The 22,496-nt window shown below is 42.7% G+C and overlaps 1 protein-coding gene across 1 annotated transcript in view; it reads right to left on the bottom strand.

Annotated features, from left to right (window-relative positions):
• Positions 1-8,984: 8,984 nt before the first annotated feature.
• LOC147596769 (rapamycin-insensitive companion of mTOR-like) overlaps positions 8,985-22,496 on the bottom strand; it is a 63,820-nt gene continuing 50,308 nt past the window's right edge. Inside the window, exons 26-30 of the mRNA XM_086769517.1 lie at positions 14,920-15,036; positions 11,322-11,474; positions 10,343-10,466; positions 9,281-9,419; positions 8,985-9,115 (exon numbers count right to left, since the gene is read on the bottom strand). Coding sequence (XP_086625643.1) covers positions 9,041-9,115; positions 9,281-9,419; positions 10,343-10,466; positions 11,322-11,474; positions 14,920-15,036 — 608 coding nt within the window. The 3' untranslated portion in view covers positions 8,985-9,040. The remainder of the gene's footprint in view (positions 9,116-9,280; positions 9,420-10,342; positions 10,467-11,321; positions 11,475-14,919; positions 15,037-22,496) is intronic.

The raw sequence follows: 22,496 nt of genomic DNA on the forward strand, positions 1-22,496 counted from the left end.
CTTGTTGGTTATGCATTCGGGCACCCTTGGCACCCTTTTCTTCTCTCTTGCTTGCTGGCATCGTTCCCTCTACCTTGCTAGCTTGCTCTCCCCCCTTTGCTTATTGCTCGGTGTTGTTCCTGTGATCGCTGCTCAGGACGGGCTGCGTCGGTCATCCGGACATTGGGTGGTGAGAAATTGTACATTGTTCATTTTGTATATTTTGTATATATTAATATCCTTACATCCTGTTAGCTTTGTAGTTTTTAGTATTTTTAGTAAACTGTTTTTATCTCAACCCACGAGTTTTCCTTTCTTCCCAATTTCTCTCCCCCATCCCACTGGGTAGGGGGAGGGTGAATAAGAAACTGTGTGGTGATCCAGGCTAAACCACCACACTAAGCAAAACTAAGTTTCACTACTTTCTAGTAATTTTCTACTACAGCATTATTCTACTATTACAGACATAACAACTCCAGCAACTTTCTTATCTCCACAGCCAGTGACTAGTTTTTTGCGAACCTCTGTTGAAACAAGCCATAAATTCTGCTAACCATGTCTTGTATCTTAAGGCTTCCCTTCTCACTGCCATGGTTTTCTTCCAAGGAGCATGATTGTATCCTTCTCCCAAGGTTGGTTTGTTTTCAGCGACACTGTACTGGCTCGAGAAATACCCACAGACCCCCTATCAAATACCAGAGAGACGCTAGAAACAAGCATGTCACAACTGTCAGTAGTGTTGTAACAGCCACACTACTACGTCAGTATTTTTAATGAAGATGCTGCCACATCACCCAGAGAAACAGTTGGCAGAAAGGCAAGTCTGAGATAGATATATTTCACAAACAGCTATGCACTGTCTAGGGAGGAGGCTTTGATGTACTCTCTTCCATTGAGTCCATCCAGTGTTTAGGTCACTGGTGTGGTTTATCCCAAGTCACCACACGGTTTCTCACTCTCCCTCTCCCTCCCCCTCCCCAGCAGGATGGGGGGGAGAGTTGGGAAGAAAGAAAAACTCGTGGGTTGAGATGAAGACTGTTTACTAAAATAGCAAAGGAAAACTACAATGATAACAGCATATAAGGATATTAAAATATACAAAATGAACAATGTACAATTTCTCACCACCCACTGTCCCACTGACCGATACAGCCCGTCCCGAGCAGAAATCACAGAAATGAAACCGAGCAGCAAGCAAAGGAGTGAAAGGGAGCCAGCAAGGTAGAGGGAACGATGCCAGCAAGCAAGCGAGATACTCCCCTCTGCAGGCAACCTCCACTTATATACTAAGCATGATGTTTATGGCATGGCATACTCTCTTTGGCCAGTTTGGGTCAATTATTCTGTCTGTCTTTCACCCAGCTTCCTACATCTGCACATTGGCAAGACCTGGAAAGTCAAACAGTGTCCTTGGTCTCATTAACAACAACGCATATCATCAGGGTGTTTATCAATAGTCTTCACATCTGAAATCCAAAACACACTGGCTACTGAGTGGAAAATTAACTCTATCCCTGTCGAAGCCAGGACAGTTATACAATATAAATAAGAATTTCTGAAACCACAACAACTTCTGTTTTTGACAACGGTTTTCACAAGCCCAACTTCTTTTAATGTTGCAAAGCTGTTGCTTCAGGACTAGTTTAAAAATACTGACTTGTGCACCAGAATGATGTGTACTATGGGTTAATCACAAATTACGGGCATTATGTAAGATTTACAGGTCAATGTTTTGTGGCCTATAATATGTAGAGGGTTATATCACAGCAGTTCCTCATAGCTTGATGCAAAGAACTACTATATTTTGCTGAGGTTAAAATCTTTTTCAGAAAGTAGAGGGACAAGTTAAAGAAGCAGGTAGGTTGTCGCACTCAAGGAGTGTATTTCACTTGCAGTACTCTGTATGTGCTTACTATGTGCTCTGGCCACCCCTAGCCAGTGTGTATTATATAGCTGTGCATGGAACATCACCTGGCTTTGGAGTATGCCTCAAAACAGTAACATTGGGGGAGGGGTGGGGGGTGGTGTACAACCAGATAAGCAGAAACAAGACAGATACATAGGCATATTAATCTCATTTGTGAAGCACATCATATTCAGGCTGCATATCAGCTAGTTCTTACAACACTACATTTGCAAACAAACTTCCTTCAGGTAGTGATAAAAAGCATTGCTAATTGTGATTTCAAAACTCAACAAAGACATTCTTCTCGATACCACACTTTTTGTCTTGCATACAAATTGAGTACCATAGATTTTTATTAGAACTCTCAGAATCCCTACAGTAGGCAGCAGGGAATGTGGCTTTCCATTTTGATTTTTAAAAATTGTATATTTGTAATGAAACAGAACAGTTGTAATTGTATCTGAAAGTCTCATCAGATCAATGTCCATATGTGCAAGGAACCCTTTGGTTTTGCCTAATTATGATGCTGTTCAATACAAGATGAAGAATTATACATGAAATAACTAAGTCTGGAACATTTCACAAATATAAGAGTTCAACTTAGAGCACAGAATAACCAGTTTTCAAAAGGGGAAAAAAAAGTGGTTTTTACAATTTGATCTTCAGCTGAGATAATTTGTTAAAATGCAGTTACTCTTCTTCCCTATGTTTAACTAGCTAGTCACACTTCCTAAAAACTAAGCAGCCATAGACATTTCTGTTTTGATACTGGACCACATCTAGGGTTTATATTGTTGCTTATATATATTATTACAATATTATTGTAATATTGATGAGCTGTGCTGCCGCAGGAAAAAAAAGCAACACAATTTTACATAGACTTTGGCTGAGACAAACATTGACTGCAAACAGAGGGAGAAGTCTTTAGGCAGACAAAGGTCACATTAACAAACATACAAACGCACAGATGACTAATTGTGGTTAGAGGTATCCAGTACTGTGTCCAAGTGTAGGCTGCACACAGATTTACTTGAGAAGTAGAGAAAAAAAAAAGTATGGTCTTCTCTCTCAGCCTTCAGACAGTGGAGTAAGGAAACATGGTTGGTGACATTTAGCTGAAGTGTAGTTTCACAGAGAATAGGGAAGCAAGAGAACATGCTGATGCTATTCAATGGAGACATCCCAGAGAAACTTCTCCCTTTATGTTGCTCTCCTTTGAGTTCTAGTGAATGTGAAAGTCTGTTTTCTTTGTGAGTGCTGAACACTACACTACCTTTACAACTTAGAAAAACATTTTCTTCTCCATAGTGTTTAATCACATCATATGCACTTGTGTAGTTTAAAAGCTTTACTGCTGGAGAAAACTTCAAGCAAGCCATTTTGCCACTACTAAAATAAAACTTCCTAGCTGTGCATTTCAAAAAAAGTTTATTTAAAAGTTTGAAAGGTATCCTAAATCAAGAGTTACATGTCTCCATGTTACAAGGAACTCCGATACAGAAGTCAGTCAAAGAAGTCAGACTATCTCACAAAACATTTTAAATTTCAACATGCTGCAGTTCTTCATGTCAGAGGACAGCTGTAACAAAACAATTTTCCTACATCTGAGCTGCTGTCACTGGGGCTTGGCTGCAGTAATTTAGCCCAGGGAGTAAGTGGATGGAGGTGCATGGGTGGGGGTGATTGTAGCTAGTAGTTCCTTCTTGATGGTGGGGTGAGAAACTTTGGCCTGGTGGGAGTTCCCACCTCAGCTCTGGCAGAGGCAGCTCCCTTGGTCTTTTCCTATGAGATTTTGCACTCATTAAATTTCATTATCTCAAAGCAAGGAAACAGTTTGCTTGGCAGTGTGATGAGAAGTTAGAAGTCCTCTTTATCTATAAATCTTTCTGCTTGCTGGTCCTGACAGGCGGTGTTTCATGAAAATATCTGTGCTTAAAAGCACACAGCCAAACAGAGGATGCCAAGGAGCATAATACCACAGTCAAAGGATACAGTCCAGGCACTAAAACTAGAGATTAGAAAAGGATTTTTGCATGTATAATTTTTTTTAAAAAGACATCTGTCTTACATTAATGGTTAAATGATTTCAAAACTAAAACTGTTTATTTCTGACACTGTTTATAATTTAACTTTCGCATCTGTTGTCAAAATGCTAATACTTAATGTGCAAACATTACATAGTGGAAAATGATTCTCAGTATCAGTACTCTAAATTTTTTAAATTTTAAAATAAAAATTGTGTACAAACTATGAAACTACTTTTATAAGACATCTTACAAAGTATTAATGTAAAATATATTTTTGAACAAAGAAAATGTTTATTTGGAAAGCTTCAAGGTTGTTCTAGTTAATTAATAACTTACAAACATAAATAAAATTCCAACTAATTTCTAGTGCTGACAGGTACATATGAGACTCAAACAACTTTAAGAAGTTTAAGTACATTTTATTAACAATGCTTCCCTTTGATAAGGTTACACTTCAGGAGGCTTTTAATGCCCATAGAGAGGAACTGTACACAATATACCAAAAAAAAAAAATCCCACAAAAAAAATTAAGGCAGGCAATACCATTTTGGGATAAGCCTCTGTTTAAATTATACACAGCTCAATGCAATATTCTTATGGAAAATATATAAATACTTTTCCTTTTTACGTTACAGGTATATAATATAAATCAGATTTCAATGTCTGTTCAGTGACCTACAACCACTAGAACCTAACCTCCAAATATGTAGCAGCGTGTTACTTAAAAAAAAGAAAAAAAAAGACTAAAAAGACTACATAGGACAGGGATAATAAGTCTTGAGATTTTCATTGATCTCTTCCCTCCTCAGAATGATTAATTTGCATCATCTCTTGTAATGCAGTTTTGGGGATGTTGCCAGCCCAGTACTGGAACCATTTTTCAATGAAATCTAGAAGACATCTGCCTTTCCCCCCAAAAACATCGCATCTTGTGCTAAAACACTCTATTCAGTGGCAATATGGCATGTTACGCTTTCTGGCATAAATTACATTTCTCCAATAAAATAGTGTATTTTACAAAGCAATTCAAGCAAAATGTGCAATTTCTGCATGCTGTGGCATTGCAATCCATCTATGTTACAAAAACAGTCCAAAGAAAATCCACACTCTTTACTGAACATACAAATCTGTTGAAAATAAAATGAACCAGGGAACCAGAATCAGGAGTTACACAAAAAACAAGGATTTGGAGTTTTCTAGCGAAATACAAACATGGTTTCTACCGTGTTCTCAAATGTCTTTTACAGTTCTCAGATTTTACTCTCACCTAGTATACCTTTAATAAGCATATGATAATAGAAGTGTAACTGAAAAAAAGTTATGGGACTTGTTTTCAACTGGCTCCACAGCAAAGCCCTGAATACCAGGACTTCTGTGCAGCCCTGCTAGGAGGCAAGCAGAAACCTCAGAGACGCTCTGAAGCCTGGCAAGAATTCTTCCACTGTGATTGCTCAGCTTGAGGTCACACTTACAAAGGTAACACCAGCTTCCCGAATTCAAAAAAGCAAAATACCAAGACCAGGACATAGACTTAAGAAGCAGCAACAACTCTTTCATATCTCACTTGATTATTACCTATTTCTCAAATAGCTATCTTTCTCTTCAGGCACCTAGTAAAGATGCTGTAGGGTTTTTTTCAGCTTCTCACTGCAAATTACAACTCTCTCGTTCAAGACCACTAGATATGTTTTGAAATAAAATTACAAGAATACTAGCAGTATTCTCACTGCTGCCTTTTAAAATGTTTATAAGGGTAGCTTACCTCAGTGTGCCAAGCCACTGTGCCCTAAACTACCAAACACTTTAGCACTTAATTGTGTCTTGAGGATAAAACACCACCACCAACCAATGAGAGTACATTTAGGGTACATGTGTCAGGTCAAATATGAACTGTCAGATGAGGAAAAGTGACTGTTTCAAATACAGCATATGCCAAGGGTCCAACATACAAGCTAGGCACCTAAAAGCCTGACCATCTCCAGCTCCAAGTGACATCCATGACAGCTGGGAGCATTCAGCATCTCTGAATTTCAGACAGCTGAAAAGATCTCTCTCTCTCTGCAAAAGGACACTCACAGCACCCAGCTTTGTTGTCCTCTCCACTCAGTGGAGAGAAACAGGCCCTCAGAGAAGTAATTGGGAGCCCTTTATATAGCTCTCTACCCTTTGGAAAGGGCTATCCCTTTCCATTGACTGTAAAAGCAGACTAAGAAAATTAGCCAGCTAATTTAGTAGACTAAATGCAATTGGTTTTACAGCCAGTCTCGCCTTCCCACAAAGGCTTTTGCCTCAGAGCAGTCTGAGTATTTTGTGTTATCATGTTTAATCAGTTTTCTTTGCCACAGCAACGAAATTGTATTTGTATATAGTGTAAATAAATCCTATGCACTTTACCATTTGTTTGACAGTATCACAAATAGTTATGACTGCAAAAAAATACAAAGCAAGTGGTTGATCAGCTTCCCTTGCTACCCTTTCTAGGGGAAGTGGAAGGATTCTTTGTTAGAGTTAATATAAGTATAATTTTTATTTACTGTTTTCTTTTGAAGTTTTATCATGAAGCAAATAAAACTCCAAAATAAGAACTTTGAAAGGGATATTTCAAAAAAGAAATTGATAGAATTAGAAATTCACAGTTTATAACTAGGGCTATATCAAATTCCTTCAGTAACAGTATCCTTTCATTTGCCAATTAAAATGAGACATGAGCTTAATGTGTAAATATGTAAATTAATTCCAGAAATGTTGTATGTTATGTACAGCACAGACTTTACATCCTTGATGCATACTTGTTGAAATCGACTGACGCTCATACACTTTTAGAAAAAAAGTGTTTTGTAACTAAATTTGCAGCAATAATCTATACATCAAGTTTCTGTTCTCACAGATCCTCACACAAGCAAGTACTTAAGAACACATAAGCATTTCAGGACAGAGAATCTTTCAAAAGTATATTGACGTCTCTTTTGCTTACTTTATTTATAATCAGAGGCCTTCCTATGGCGCTTTCTACATTAAGTGCTATGAATTAAACTGGTAACAAATGAACAAAGGTGTGTGTTTTTAATACAGGTGATAAAATTTGTTTATTTTTCTTTAACTGCAGAAAAATAACATGGAGTTGTTTGATATAACCCTATCTAGTTAATAAAACAAATCTCATACTCTAGCCTGAGGTAGTGTTTGAAACTACTGTACGAGATATGCTAGCTCCATTTTTGGGTGAACTACCTTATTTCCTTTGGAGTTTATACCACTGTTTGGTCTACTGTGATGGACATTTTGGTTTTACAGAAGAATTTATTTCATATGACCATAGAAGTCCAATAGTTACTGGTGTGGTATGTTTTCAGAGCATTTCAAACATGCCTTGACAGAGATATATTATTTGTATCACTGACTATAAAAGAGTTGAATCAGTTTCTTTTTGCTCCTTCTTTCAGTGGGAACTCATGAAAAGATAATATCAGGAACTAAATTTGACTACGAGCAGCAACTTAAGAGATCTGCTTTACTAGAACCTGAGGGCATGCAGTGCACTTAAAGAACTCAGTGAAGCGATAGCTGCAAAGCAGTGCTTATGTGGCAAGATGAAATTTCCAACAAGAGCAAATAAATTCTACATTTCACTGTTAACAGGACTACTTACTGAAATCTCCAATAGTATAGCTAGTAAGAACAGAGTTATGAGCATCAGGATAAGTTTCACTTAAGCATTAATCTGACAATTATTTAAAAAAAAAAATCAAAAAAGTAAATGGATAAAAATACTTTTTACCTTAGTACAGTCCAGCCAAATTATTCACCTATATCAAAATCAAAGGGCAATCCATTCTAATAAAGGTGGCCATGCTACTGTATATATATATTTGCATATATTTATATTACCTTTGTATAAAGGCTTCTGAATCTTTAGATCCATCTTAAATTTATGGGGATTCTTAATTTTTTTTTTAAACTTGCACTTATTAATTTAGAAAACTCACTAGTAACATAAATACAACCATTTCAATCATTAACAGTCACTCCATCATGTAATTTTTGCAAGAAGTCTCAAATACCAATATAAAATTATAAGTTACTGTTGCTTCAAAATTTGCTACTTAAGGCTTTTCACTACAATTATTAGTACTATCTGATGCTTGATCACTAATCCATTGAAAATTTAAAACATCCTTTTGTTTCTATAAAAGGCTGTTTCCATGGAACTTGGAAAACACTCATATTATGTCTTCTCACAAAAGCAGCAATGATTAAATGTCTTCAAGTATAGTTTATGCAATATTCATTTATCTGATACAAATCATGTTTTAAAGGGTTTTAGTTAAGAGTAAGACCAACATTTATACTATATAAGCACGAGTATAGAAACTGCAGACATATGCATATTATTCAGGGAAAACAATCTGATTTCAGCATTTTAAACAGTTTATTATTTTTAAAAATCAAAGTGTAGTGAAAATCTTTAACTGGTTCAGGTAAGATACACGTATATAAGTTAATGAAGTTGGAGACTGCTAATAAAATTACTTACAGCTATAGCAATATTAAAATAACTTAAAGGAAACCTCATATTCACAGAGGCTTTTCTTTCTGTTTGAAGTTACAAACCTCCAAGTAGTGTTATAAACAGTACAAAAACCAACAGAGAAGGGCTAACATTAACCCCCCTGGTGTCCATGATTACAACCATGGTGTCCATGGCTTCCCATTGCTGACAATGGAATGCACCCTCATCTCTCCAATTCCTGGTATCCAGGGGCTAAAAAGCAAGGCATCATTCTGCTTCTCTGGAACAGAATCAGAAGTCAACATAAAAGACATCGTATTTATTTTTTAATTTACGGTAAAAAATGAAATTAAAACTTGTGGAGGTGTTCAGTGCTCAGCTCTTGCACATACTGGTAATTACTATTATTAAAACTATGGTAATGTCTAATAACTCCCTGAAGGGCTCAAAAGACTGGGACAATAATTGGTTAAGGAAGAAAAAGTTTTCAGTTCAGTCTTCAGGTACCAGTAGCTTCTGGAATGGTCTAGAAAGTGATGCTCCAAAGCTTTTTATCCAGTCAGAGGTTGTTTGAGGATTTCAGAAAGTCTATATGCAATGCACTGCACAAGACAGAGGTCAAGATTCAGCTAATGTATCAATTACTGGCTGTTTTGTTGGTGTTGCTAAAATAGCTTCTGCCTCTTCGTGCATCTTAAAGAAAAAAAACAGTAGTAGTATTAATGTCATCAAAAATTTTACTAGAAAGACATCATAAAATGGTTTCCTTTAAGACATATCTGAAAGCATTCAGAACATGAAACATGCACCCAGTTGTCACATTTTGGTGCATTCAGTGCATCTGAACTCTCCACTTACTTGTAAGAACTGTACATCTTGAAAGAGCTCCTGAATGAACCTTCGAGATGGAAGTCGAAACGTACAATGTGCTAACAAGTAGGACACCTCAGAGTAAAGGCATATGTCATCAAATGCTTGGGGATATTTCTCCTTAATTCTGATCAACAGGAAAAACAAAATTTTTAAAGTCTTCAACAGATTTCCACCATATTTTTGAAAACTGTTCAATTAAATTTTGACTGTCATCATTAACAAAATAGAACTCTTCAGTAATAGGCATACATACTAGATCTGATGAAGCAAGAAAATGAGAACAGACAGCATTATTTTGTACCAAACTGGAAGAAATTCATATTAATAAGATGAAACAGAATATATAATTTTAAAGTTGTACAGAATCTCTAAGATCATCTAATCTTAAAATAATAGATGTAGAACAGTATATCAAAGAACAGGCACCCACACGTACAGCAGCAATAAAAAAATACAAAAAGCTAACTTAGTTACCTGTAAACATTTTAAAAACTAAAATGAGTATTTCTGCGTTTTCTTTTAGCAGCTGTATGTCAGTTTCCAACATCACTAGCCCAGAAACCTACATTTTTTTTAACATCCGATCCCTGGATTTATATTTCTATATTTTAACATGAGTTTTTCTATGAATTAATTTCAGTAGCTGTACTCTTGCTTAAAGCAGATTTGTGTTTCTCAATAAGTTACTTTCAGATTGTTATTCTGGTTATCCCACATATATTATTTGGCACAAATAACAAGAAAAAAAATATCATTTCTTTTTTAAAGATGCATGACATACTGGGTATGTAATGAAACATCACTACAGTTGAATTATTGATTTGAAAAATAATGGGGAATAGTAAGAAATTAAAAACAGAACAGATATTAAAAGGAAAATTCTTTGCTTAGCTTTTACATTACATTCAATCATCCCAAGCAGCCCACAATAATAACTGCTTGACAATTTTTTGAGAAGTCAGAAATAAGGTCAATCGCCATCTCAGAGATCTTAGAAAATACATACAACTAAATGTTGCTAAAACATCTGAAGTGTATTTAACTTACGTCAGGAGTCCAGTTTCATGGCCCTTAGTTCCTACTGAACTACTCAAATTGATTACTAAACGTAAGACTTCTTTCCGCAGAAGTATTTTGCACACTGGTGTATCATCTGGGATTGATTTTACTCCTGGAAAAACAAATTCAACAGTATGGAGTTTAAGCAGAATAGTCTTTGACTGTGCTAATCTTATGCCACATAAGTCTGTTTTAGCATTACACACACCCCCACGTATTTACGTATGTATTCTGAACTACAAACAAATAGTCCTATCAAAAATAAAGCAAACAAAAATATTATTTTCATGAATTTTAACATGAAAATATTTTGAAAAGATAAAGTAGCATTTCATAAATGCTGTGTGACATTTCAAAAAAAAAATCTTGAGAGATTCAATTACAGTGCTGTCTCTATCACTAAATCATGTTGCAAACTGGGCGATTACCTTCTCTGTTTGTATTAGATACTGGCAAAGTTAGCAACCAGCTACTTCATAAGAAGTGATGATAATTCAAAGTGTAAACAAGCCTAAAAAAAGAAATGTCTTTTTCCTTACAAAAATTCAATGGTGTTTTTTTTTTTTTTTTTTTTTTTAAAAGACTGGGGTTTTTTGGGGTTTGTTTGTTTGGTTGGTTGGGGTTTTTTTTTTGGTTTTTTTTTTTTTAAAACTAACAACACTGTGAGGGAAAAATGTAATCAATTTGATTGTAATGTTGGATACAGAGCTGCATTTACATTACCTGCAAAAATGCCATATAGCTAAAGCGGAACAGTTTGGAAGTATGCCATCTGCCATACTCACTGATAATGCAACTACCTTCCTGGACAATGATTAGGGGATTCAAAGAGGGTTTTTTGTTGTTGTTTGTTTAAATAAGCATTATTTTGTTGCAGTATATATAAATAAAATAATATTTTTGCACAATACCTAAAAAATACTTTAACAGTTATAGTCTATAATAATCAAAAGGTTTTCAAACTTACCTAGTACAAGCTCTGTACTTGTGGTGCTGCTAGCTGAACCATGGGATACTGCATCACTACAGCTTGAAATTCCAGAAAATTTGGAGGAATGCACATCTGAGCGATTGTGTATGGTCTGCCCACACCAGTCAGTATACAGAAGGTCTGAAAAATCTGAGAAACAAGATGTAGCATCTTTGTTACTCACACTTTCCCTCGCTTCAAATACTTTCCTTATTTTTTAACAGTGTTAAGCATGCAAGACACTGATGCACTATATACAGTAACTATCAGCATATAAACCAGCTGGAAACTAGATGTTTGATTCTAGACAAATTATACTCAAAATGTCTAAAAACTTTTCGTTTTAATTTTCTAATATTTGAGTGAAAATAATCAACTCTTAAGCACTGACAAAAGTCTAGAAAAAAGCCGTAACCACATGTAGAGCTCTTATGTAAAAATAGAGCATAGCTATATCAATAACATAATAAAGATGCTCTTGCATATGCGCACAAGCTTTTTATTTGCACAATTACTGCAGGTCTTGCAGAAAGGGCTCTGACTTCATCAACAGAAACATGTGACAAGTAAGATGCTTCTGGGAGGTTTCACTATTGTTCTGGTTTTATTGGGGGGGGAGCGGCTACGGTGGTAGCTTCTGTAAGGAGCTTCTAGAAGTTGTTTCCCCTTTGTCTGGTGGACACGGCTGGGCCTAGGGTGGATCCGCTGTTGGCCAGGGTCAAGCCAGTTGGTGACAGAATGTTCCCTGATAATGTCGGGTAACTTTAAGTATTTCTCCCTGTCCTTATCTCAAACCTCGAGCCTTTTCTCTTATATTATCTCTCCCTATTCCCTCGGAGGGTGGGAGGAGTGAGAGAGAGACTGCATAGTCTGGTCCCGATTGGGGCTAAACTATGACAACTATCCATAGCCTTTGGCATTTTGGACTGGCACTGTTTAACATGTTCGTCAGCAACACGGACAGTGGGATAGAGTGCACCCTCAGCAAGGTCACCAACAACACCAAGCTGTGTGGTGACATTGACACGCTGGAGGTAAGGGATGCCATCCATAGGGACCTTGACAGGCTGGAGAGGTGGGCCCGTGCCAACCTCAAGGAGTTCAACCAGGCCAAGTGCAAGGTCCTGCACCTGGGTTGGGGCAATCCCAAGCACAAATACAGGCTGGGCGGAGAATGGATTGAGACCAGCCCTGAGGAGAAGGACTTGTGAGTACTAGTGGATGAGAAGCTCAACATGAGCAGGCAATGCGCCCTTGCGGCCCAGAAGGCCAACCGCATCCTGGGCTGCATCAAAAACCTAAAGGTGCACAAGTCCATGGGACCTGATGAGATCCATCCGCGGGTCCTGAGGGAACTGGCGGATGAAGTTGCCAAGCCACTGGCCATCATATTTGAGAAATCGTGGCAGTCTGGTGAGGTCCCCGATGACTGGAAGAGAGGGAACATAACCCCCATTTTTAAAAAGGGGAATAAGGAAGACCCGGGTAACTACAGGCCGGTCAGCCTCACCTCTGTGCCTGGCAAGGTCATGGAGCAGATTCTCCTGGAAACCATGCTAAGGCACATGGAGAGCAAGGAGGTGGTTGGTGACAGCCAACATGGCTTCACCAAGGGCAGATCGTGCCTGACCAATTTGGTGGCCTTCTATGACGGGGTGACGGCATCGGTGGACAAGGGACAAGCAACTGACATTATCTACCTGGACTTGTGCAAAGCTTTTGACACTGTCCCGCATGACATCCTTCTCTCTAAACTAGAGAGACATGGGTTTGATGGACGGACCACTCGGTGGATAAGGAGTTGGCTGGATGGCCGCACTCAGAGAGTGGTGGTCAACGGCTCAATGTCCAAGTGGAGACCAGTCACGAGTGGCGTCCCTCAGGGGTCCGTGCTGGGCCCGGCCCTGTTCAACATCTTTGTCGGCGACATGGACAGTGGGATAGAGTGCACCCTCAGCAAGTTCGCCAATGACACCAAGCTGTGTGGTGCCGTCGACACGTTGGAAGGGAGGGATGCCATCCAGAGGGACCTTGACAGGCTGGAGAGGTGGGCCCGTGCCAACCTGATGAAGTACAACCAGGCCAAGTGCAAGGTCCTGCATCTGGATCATGGCAATCCCAGGCACAAATACAGGCTGGGCGGGGAATGGATCAAGACCAGCCCTGAGGAGAAGGACTTGAAGTGCTGGTGGATGAGAAGCTCAACATGAGCAGGCAATGCACCCTTGCAGCCCAGAAGGCCAACCGCATCCTGGGCTGCATCAAGAGAAGCGTGGCCAGCAGGCTGAGGGAGGTGATTCTGCCCCTCTACTCTGCCCTGGTGAGACCCCACCTGGAGTACTGTGTCCAGTTCTGGAGCCCCCAACACAAGAAGGACATGGATCAGTTGGAGAAGGTCCAGAGGAGGGCCACAAAGATGATAAAAGGGCTGGAGCACCTCTCTTATGAGGACAGGCTGAGAGAGTTGGGGCTGTTCAGCCTGCAGAAGAGGAGGCTCTGGGGAGACCTTATAGCAGTCTTCCAGTACCTCAAGGGGGCCTACAAGAAAGATGGGGAGAGGCTGTTTAGTAGGGTCTGTTGCAATAGGATGAGGGGTAATGGTTTTAAAATAGAGGGGGGTAGATTTAGATTGGAAATTAGGAAAAAAAGTTTTTTACGATGCGAGTTATAGAACACTGGAACAGGTTGCCCAGAAAGGTGGTGGAGGCCCCATCCCTGGAAACATTCAAGGCCAGGCTGGATGAGGCTCTGAGCAACCTGATCTAGTCAGGGATGTCCCTGCTCCTTGCAGGGGGGTTAGACTAGATGACCTTTGAAGGTCCCTTCCAACCCTAACCATTCTATGATTCTATGATTCTAAAAGCAGTGTGGGCAATCAGGTCAAGGGGAGTGATTCTGCCCCTCTGCTCCACTTTCATAAGACCCCACCTGCAGTACTGAGTCCAGCTCTGGAGCCCCCAACATAAGAAGGACATGGACCAGTTGGAGTGAGCCCAGAGGAGGGTCACAAAAAGGATCAGAGGGCTGGAGCACCTCTCTTATGAGGCCAGGCTGAGAGAGTTGGGGCTGCTCAGCCTGGAGAAGAGGAGGCTCTGGGGAGACCTTATAGCAGTCTTCCAGTACCTCAAGGGGGCCTACAGGAAAGATGGGGAGAGGCTGTTCAGTAGGGCCTGTTGTGACAGGACAAGGGGTAATGGTTTTAAAATAGAGGGGGAGTAGATTTAGATCAGATATTAGGAAAAATTTTTTTACAATGAGGGTGGTAGAACGCTGGCACAGGTTGCTCAGAGAGGTGGTGGAGGCCCCATCCCTGGAAACATTCAAGGCCAGGTTGGATGGTGCTCTGAGCAACCTGATCTAGTTGGAGATGTCCCTGCTCCTTGCCGAGGGGGTGGAACTAGATGACCTTCAAAGTTCCCTTTCCAGCCCAAACCATTCTATGATTCTATGACAACAGTCAGTAAGAAAAACAAAACAAAACAAAAACAAAACATCAACATGACAAAAAACCTTACAGATTCAACACTTTTAAAGATTGACACAATTCAATACTTTCATTTGGTTTTTATCACACTTCCCAACAAAGAACACTAACCTGTACTATACGAAGCGTTCACTTTGTTGTTAGGCTGATAACCCACTATTTGAATGCAGACACAGTAAAGGCAGTTCTCATCTGTGTGGTCCTGTAGCCCTGTATCCTCTGTATTTTCTAAAAACTGAGAGGCATCTGAATGGCTGGTATGCATTATTTCTGTGAGACTTATCTGCTGTCGGAGCACCTGAAAAGGACTTTTGACAACATCACTTGTACCTGATGGAAGACCTGTAAATAAGCAATTAGATATCAGAAAAAACAAAACAACACGACCAACAGTTAATAAACCATTATTTTAATTAAATTTCCCCTTTTAAGGCTGGGAAGAGTGTGTGTGTGAAAATCAATCAACTTTTTTTGAATGGTTAAGCTCCCAAGATTTGTTAGCATTTGGGAAATAAACATCCCATTTAAGTCTCGGCTTATCACACATAACAAAACATTGCAAAGGACAGAAACATACTATAAGAAAATACATGGTAAATCCTGACATTATATCAACATTAGTAACAATAATACCCAAGTAACATTAATATGTTACAAATTTTCATAGTATCAAACAAGATTAATACAACAATATACCAGATGTATAAATGACATATGCACCAATAAAAACAGAAACATAATTTTAAAAACTGTAACTTCGTGCCTATAAAAGGATGAAAATAGACTCAACAACACAGGAAACAAGCCAAAAACACTTTAGTGACATGCTCTTCCCTGGGCGAAAAATACCAACAAATACAATTTTGAACAAGCATTACTTTACACTGAAATTTAGTAAACTACAGAAATGCACTTCCAGGAAAGTAATCTTGATATATTGCATTAACAACACAAAAGAAAAAAAAAGTAGAAATCAGTAAGATGTGTCTATTTGGATGTTCAACGTGCTTCTAATAAAGCTCAAGTTAACTAAAAAGCAAGACAACAGCTATCCTATACTATTTTAGGACTAGTATCAATGTTTCTTTTTCATATGTCCTACTGAAAAAATACATAATGATTTCTGACTACTCCGGAGTAAAAAGAAAGCACCTTCCAGAACAAGCCAGGCATTACAGAGCACTTTCAATTTTCTTGTACCATGTTCCATCACCTCCACTGATCAACTGTCACAGAAACATCACAGAACGACAAAAATTTACTTTCTGAAATACACATATAAGACCTTTATCAGATCCTGTAAATTCACATGTAATCAAAGAGGAGTAAAAAATATAACAGCTCAAAACATGTCATACATATTTTATCTTACCTTAAAATTTGTTACTATCTTTAATGCAGTACCACCACCAGTCTTCAATTAACATTAGGTCATACTATAATCTAAGATATGTAGACTTCCCTTCTTAGTTTATTAGAGCTGGATCAAGCTTTGAAGCAACACCACATTATCTTGAACTACATGAAATAGGGAATTAATAGCCCACTATTCAGAATCCAGAACACAGCTCTCAAAAATTAAAAGCTAAAAATAACCCTCTCTGTAAAAAAAAAAAAAAAAAAAAAAATCAACAAATAAAACCCAATACCCAACTACTGTAGTTTAGCCCCACTCAGGACCGAGCTACACAGTCTTTCACTCACTCCCCCCACCCTACAGCAGGACAGGGAGGAGAATTTGTAAAGAAAAGGCAGCAAAAACTCATGGGTTGGGAGAAAACAAAAAATAAATTTAAGAAAAATAACAACAACAACAAAAACATAGAGATGAAAAACAAATATACTGCAATAGCTCACAGCAAATCCCAATGCCCAGCTTCCTCCCAAGTAGCAAGAGGCTCCCCTCAGCACCCTCCTCACCTATATACTGAGCATGATGTCACATGGGATGGAATGGCCCTTGGGCTGATTTGGGTAAACTTACCCCAGCTGTGGGCTAATTACTAACCTAGCCCAGCTGTGTCCCCCAGCCATAGGGGCCACCAGCTCCAGTTCCCCTCCCAGCTCAGGTGAATATTAACTCTATCCTAGCCAGAACCAGGACATTATCCACCTCTTATTCTGCACCATCTACACCATGCCCAGATCCTACACCTTCTTACAAAACATCAGCTTTTTCTGTCTTTGAGATAGATAGCTGTTGCCAAGGCAACAGCTTCGGAGTCGGCACGATCCGCAGCGGCGCAGCGCAGCGCAGCGAGGGGATTCCCGAAGCAGGGAAGCTCAGGGGGGAGCGGAGCGAGGCGCCAGGAGCCCGCAGCTCGCGCGAGAGCGGCTGACGAGACGTGGGCGGAGCCAGGGGGCACCGGCGGTCCGGCCCCTTTCCCCGTATAAAGCAGGGCCTAGGGAGCGCCAGCGACCCGGTGGGCGGCGAACAGGACAGGCAAACAGAGCGTGGCATGTCAGGAAGGGCGTGGCGCGGCAGTTCGCGCGGCAGTTCGCGCGGCAGTTCGCGCAGGAAGGGCGCGTCAGCGAGGGCGCCGCCCCGGGGCACTGGGTGATTCACGGCTCTCACTTGGTGACTCACCTGGTGATTCACGGCTCTCAGGGCGACATGGTCAACACCCGCCTGAGAACAAAGGCTGCGCCTCCGGCCGGAAGGTCTGCACCGGCACCCCCTGCGGCGGTCGATGCCTCCGTGCAGACGAAGCAGCCGAGGGGGGAGGCTGCGGTGCAGACCTCGGGCTGCAGGCAGTGCCTGGACCCTACTCTCGGGGCAGAGGCAGGCGGCAGCCCTGACTACAGAAGGTGTGCCCAGGTGGAGCAGCTCCTGCGGCAGGTGGCTGAGCTGCAGGAGGCAGTCAGGAGGCTGCGGGACATCAGGGAGGCTGAGAGGGAGCTGGATGCCTGGTTCCAGGCGCAGTCTGCACCGGAACCGCAGCACCCAGTCAACCAACCAACCCCCCCCCCCCCCCCCCCCCCACCTACACACAACATAAGCAATCAGGCAGAAGATGCCAACCAATGGAAAACTGCAAGGATAAAACGCAACAGGAGGAAGAAGAAGCTTCCCCAGAAACCCGAGGTGCCCCTGCAGAACCGCTTTGCTGCTCTGCAGACCGAAGAAGTAAGACCCAGCACCTCGGGGGAGGCACTGGAGCCGTGCGAGGTAGCCCGACCGGCTCGCGTGATTACCAGTGCTTCCAAGAAAAAGAGGCGAGTGGTAGTAGTGGGTGACTCCCTCCTGAGGGGGATGGAGGCACCCATCTGCCGACCTGATCCACTCTCTCGGGAGGTGTGCTGTCTCCTGGGGGCTTGTGTCAGAGATGTTACCAAGAGAATACCTGGCCTCATACGGCCTACAGACTATTATCCATTACTGGTCTTTCATGTGGGGGCCAGCGACACAGATAGCAGCAGCCTGAGAAACATCAAAAGGGATTTCAGGGCTCTGGGTTCAACAGTCAAAGACTCTGGGGCTCAAGTGGTATTCTCCTCTATCCTCCCGGTAGAAGGGCAGGGGCCTGAAAGGGCCAGGCGTATCTGGCAAGTCAACTCATGGCTCAGGGAGTGGTGCTACAGCCAGGGCTTTGGGTATCTTGACCATGGGGCGTGCTTTGAGAAGCCCGGGCTGCTAGGGCCGGATGGCGTACACCTAAACGAGAATGGGAAGAGTGTGCTTGGACGTAGGCTTGCCAGACTTGTCCGGAGGGCTTTAAACTAGTGTTGCTGGGGGAGGGGGAGCACAGTTCAGCCCACGGCTATCGGCATGGCGCCAGTGCCAGCACCAAGCGCCCAGAAGTCAGGGAAGGATTGCAGGTAGCTGCAAATAAACCTAATCTGCGATACAAAAGAACACCTGTCACTCCAGCCAGCAAGTCGGTTTTATCGGGGGCCCTACTGAAGTGTTTCTATGCCAACGCACGCAGCATGGGAAATAAACAGGAAGAACTGGAGATGCGTGCACACGAGCAGGGCTACGACCTTGTTGGCATCACGGAGACGTGGTGGGATGACTCTTACAACTGGAGCGTCAACATGGAGGGGTACAGGCTTTTTAGAAAAGACAGGCAGGGGAGACGAGGAGGGGGTGTTGCTCTCTATGTCAGCAACTGGCTGGAGTGCGTGGAGCTCTGCCTGGGGATGGGGGAGGAGCTGACAGAGAGCTTATGGGTTAAGATCAGAGGACAGGGATGGACGGGGGATGTTACGGTGGGGGTCTGTTACAGGCTGCCTGGCCAGGAAGACAGAGCAGATGAAGCGCTCTATAGCCAGATAGGAGCAGCCTCACAGCGGTCACGAGCCCTGGTCCTCATGGGGGACTTCAACCACCCTGACATCTGTTGGAGAGACAACACGGCAGGGCACAGGCAGTCCAGGAGGTTCCTGGAACGCGTGGACGACAACTTCCTCCTGCAGGCGATAGAGGAGCTGACAAGGAGGGGTGCCATGCTGGACCTTGTGCTCACCAACAGGGAGGGGCTGGTGGGGGACGTGAAACTGATGGACAGCCTTGGCTGCAGTGACCATGACGCGGTGGAGTTCAAGATCCATGGGGCGGCAAGGAAACTGCACAGTAAGCTCTCTGCCCTAGATTTCAGGAAGGCGGACTTCGGCCTCTTCAGGAACCTCATGGGCAAAGTGCCATGGGAGGCGGCCCTGGAGGGAAGAGTGGCCCAGGAAAGTTGGTCCATATTTAAGAAGCACCTCCTCCAAGCTCAGCAGAGGAGCATCCTGATGAAGAAAAAGTTGGGCAAAAAGGCCAGGTGGCCAGCGTGGATGAGCAAGGAGCTCCTGGACCAACTGAAAGTGAAGAGGAAAGCCTATAGAGGGTGGAAGCTGGGACAGGTAGCCTGGGAGGACTACCGAGTGACTGTGCGAGCGGCCAGGGATAGGGTGAGGAAGGATAAAGCCCTGATGGAATCGAATCTGGCCAGGGATATAAAAAGTAACAAGAAAGGCTTCTATAGGTGTGTAGGGGACAAAAGAAAATCCAAGGAGAATGTAGGCCCCCTCCGGAAGGTAACGGGTGTCGTGGTTATCCGGGATGTGGAGAAGGCTGAGGTACTCAATGACTTTTTTGCCTCAGTCTTCACTGATAAGAACTCTTGTCTCCCCACCCAAGCTGTGGAAGGCACAGGCAGGGACTACAAGGATGAAGAACCGCCCACAGTGCTCGAAGAGCAGGTTCGAGATCATTTAAGGAACTTGAAGGTGCACAAGTCCATGGGACCTGATGAGATCCATCCGCGGGTCCTGAGGGAACTGGCGGATGAAGTTGCCAAGCCACTGGCCATCATATTTGAGAAATCGTGGCGGTCTGGTGAGGTCCCCGATGACTGGAAGAGAGGAAACATAACCCCCATTTTTAAAAAGGGGAGTAAGGAAGACCCAGGTAACTACAGGCCAGTCAGCCTCACCTCTGTGCCTGGCAAGGTCATGGAGCAGATTCTCCTGGAAACCATGCTAAGGCACATGGAGAGCAAGGAGGTGGTTGGTGACAGCCAACATGGCTTCACCAAGGGCAGATTGTGCCTGACCAATTTGGTGGCCTTTTATGACGGGGTGACAGCATCGGTGGACAAGGGACGGGCAACGGATATCATCTACCTGGACTTGTGCAAGGCATTTGACACTGTCCTGCACGACATCCTTCTCTCTAAACTAGAGAGGCATGGGTTTGATGGAGGGACCACTCGGTGGATAAGGAGTTGGCTGGATGGCCGCACTCAGAGAGTGGTGGTCAACGGCTCAATGTCCAAGTGGAGACTGGTCACCAGTGGCGTCCCTCAGGGGTCCGTGTTGGGCCCGGCCCTGTTCAACATCTTTGTTGGTGACATGGACAGTGGGATAGAGTGCACCCTCAGCAAGTTCGCTGATGACACCAAGCTGTGTGGTGCCATCGACTTGCTGGAAGGGAGGGATGCCATCCAGAGGGACCTTGACAGGCTGGAGAGGTGGGCCCGTGCCAACCTCATGAAGTTCAACCAGGCCAAGTGCAAGGTCCTGCATCTGGGTCATGGCAATCCCAAGCACAAATACAGGCTGGGCGGGGATTGGATCGAGAGCAGCCCTGAGGAGAAAGACCTGGGAGTGTTGGTAGACGAGAGGTTCAACATGAGTGGGCAATGCGCCCTTGCGGCCCAGAAGGCCAACCGCATCCTGGGCTGCATCAAGAGAAGCGTGGCCAGCAGGTCGAGGGAGGTGATTCTGCCCCTCTACTCTGCCCTGGTGAGACCCCACCTGGAGTACTACGTCCAGTTCTGGAGTCCCCAACACAAGAAAGACATGGACCAGTTGGAAAGGGTCCAGAGGAGGGCCACAAAGATGATCAGAGGGCTGGAGCACCTCTCCTATGAGGACAGGCTGAGAGAGTTGGGGCTGTTCAGCCTGGAGAAGAGGAGGCTCCGGGGAGACTTGATAGCGGTCTTCCAATACCTCAAGGGGGCCTACAGGAAAGATGGGGAGAAGCTGTTCAGTAGGGCCTGTTGTGATAGAACAAGGGGTAATGGGTTTAAATTAGAAGGAGGTAGGTTTAGATTAGATATGAGAAAAAAGTTTTTTACAATGAGAGTTGTAGAGCACTGGAACAGGTTGCCCAGAGAGGTGGTGGATGCCCCATCCCTGGAATCGTTCAAGGCCAGGCTGGATGAGGCTCTGAGCAACCTGACCTAGTCAGGGATGTCCCTGCTTCTTGCAGGGGGGTTGGACTAGATGACCGCTGAAGGTCCCTTCCAACTCTAACTATTCTATGATTCTATATATATATATATAGATAGATAGATAGATACATACAGATACCATCTCCTCAGTCTATGGGCCATCCCTCCAAAATGTCTGTTGAGTTCATTTAGTCCATGACTTTGGGCTCCATCTGTCATAACAGTCTCTCAGGGCAGGAGGGATGACACAGTGCTTGCTCAGTTGGTGTACCTGGTGCAACTGGTTTATCATGTTCATGGTCTGCAGGTTGAAGATCTCACTCTCAAGTTGCTTGGCACTAGTTGCTAAAGCCAGTTCTGGTTCCATCACTGTTGCATTTTGCTCTGTTTTATCTAAGTTCATTCTTTGTTGATCTAGGTGATTTTTACTATAATACCTTTGATATGACATGTAACAGCTAGAGAAGTAATGACATACAGTATTATATAGTAATTAACATCATACAGTTCAAAGTATTGGCTTTTTTCACCTAAAATCAGATCTCCTTGAGGTACACATCAGACTTCTCCATCCTCACGCATCACCCGCCAAGTACACCCAGGTCCCTGAGTGAAAGCAATCCCATGCATGAGTTTGCCTTTGCCCTAGGGAGGAATAACCCAAACTGTTTTCCCCAACATATTCCTTACATGCACCACAGGGACTTTATCCCCTTCTACAATACATAGAAGTTCTGATTGGGCAGGGCCAGCTCGATTCCTGGATCCCCAAATGTTAACTAACCAGGTTGGCTTTTGCTAAATGTGTATCCCAGTGTTTGAAGGTTCCACCACCCATTGCTCTCAGTGTAGTTTTCAGCAGTCCATTGTACCGTTCAATCTTTCCAGAGGCTGGTGCGTGACAGGGGATGTGATATACCCACTCAATGCCGTGCTCTTTGGCCCAGGGATCTAAGAGGTTGTTTCAGAAATGAGTACCATTGTCAAACTAAATTCTATCTGGAGTTCTCAAGGCCCAGGATAGCA

Source organism: Chlamydotis macqueenii, chromosome W (assembly GCF_036417535.1).
Source record: "Chlamydotis macqueenii isolate bChlMac1 chromosome W, bChlMac1.mat, whole genome shotgun sequence".
In the NCBI taxonomy this organism is placed as follows: domain Eukaryota; kingdom Metazoa; phylum Chordata; class Aves; order Otidiformes; family Otididae; genus Chlamydotis; species Chlamydotis macqueenii.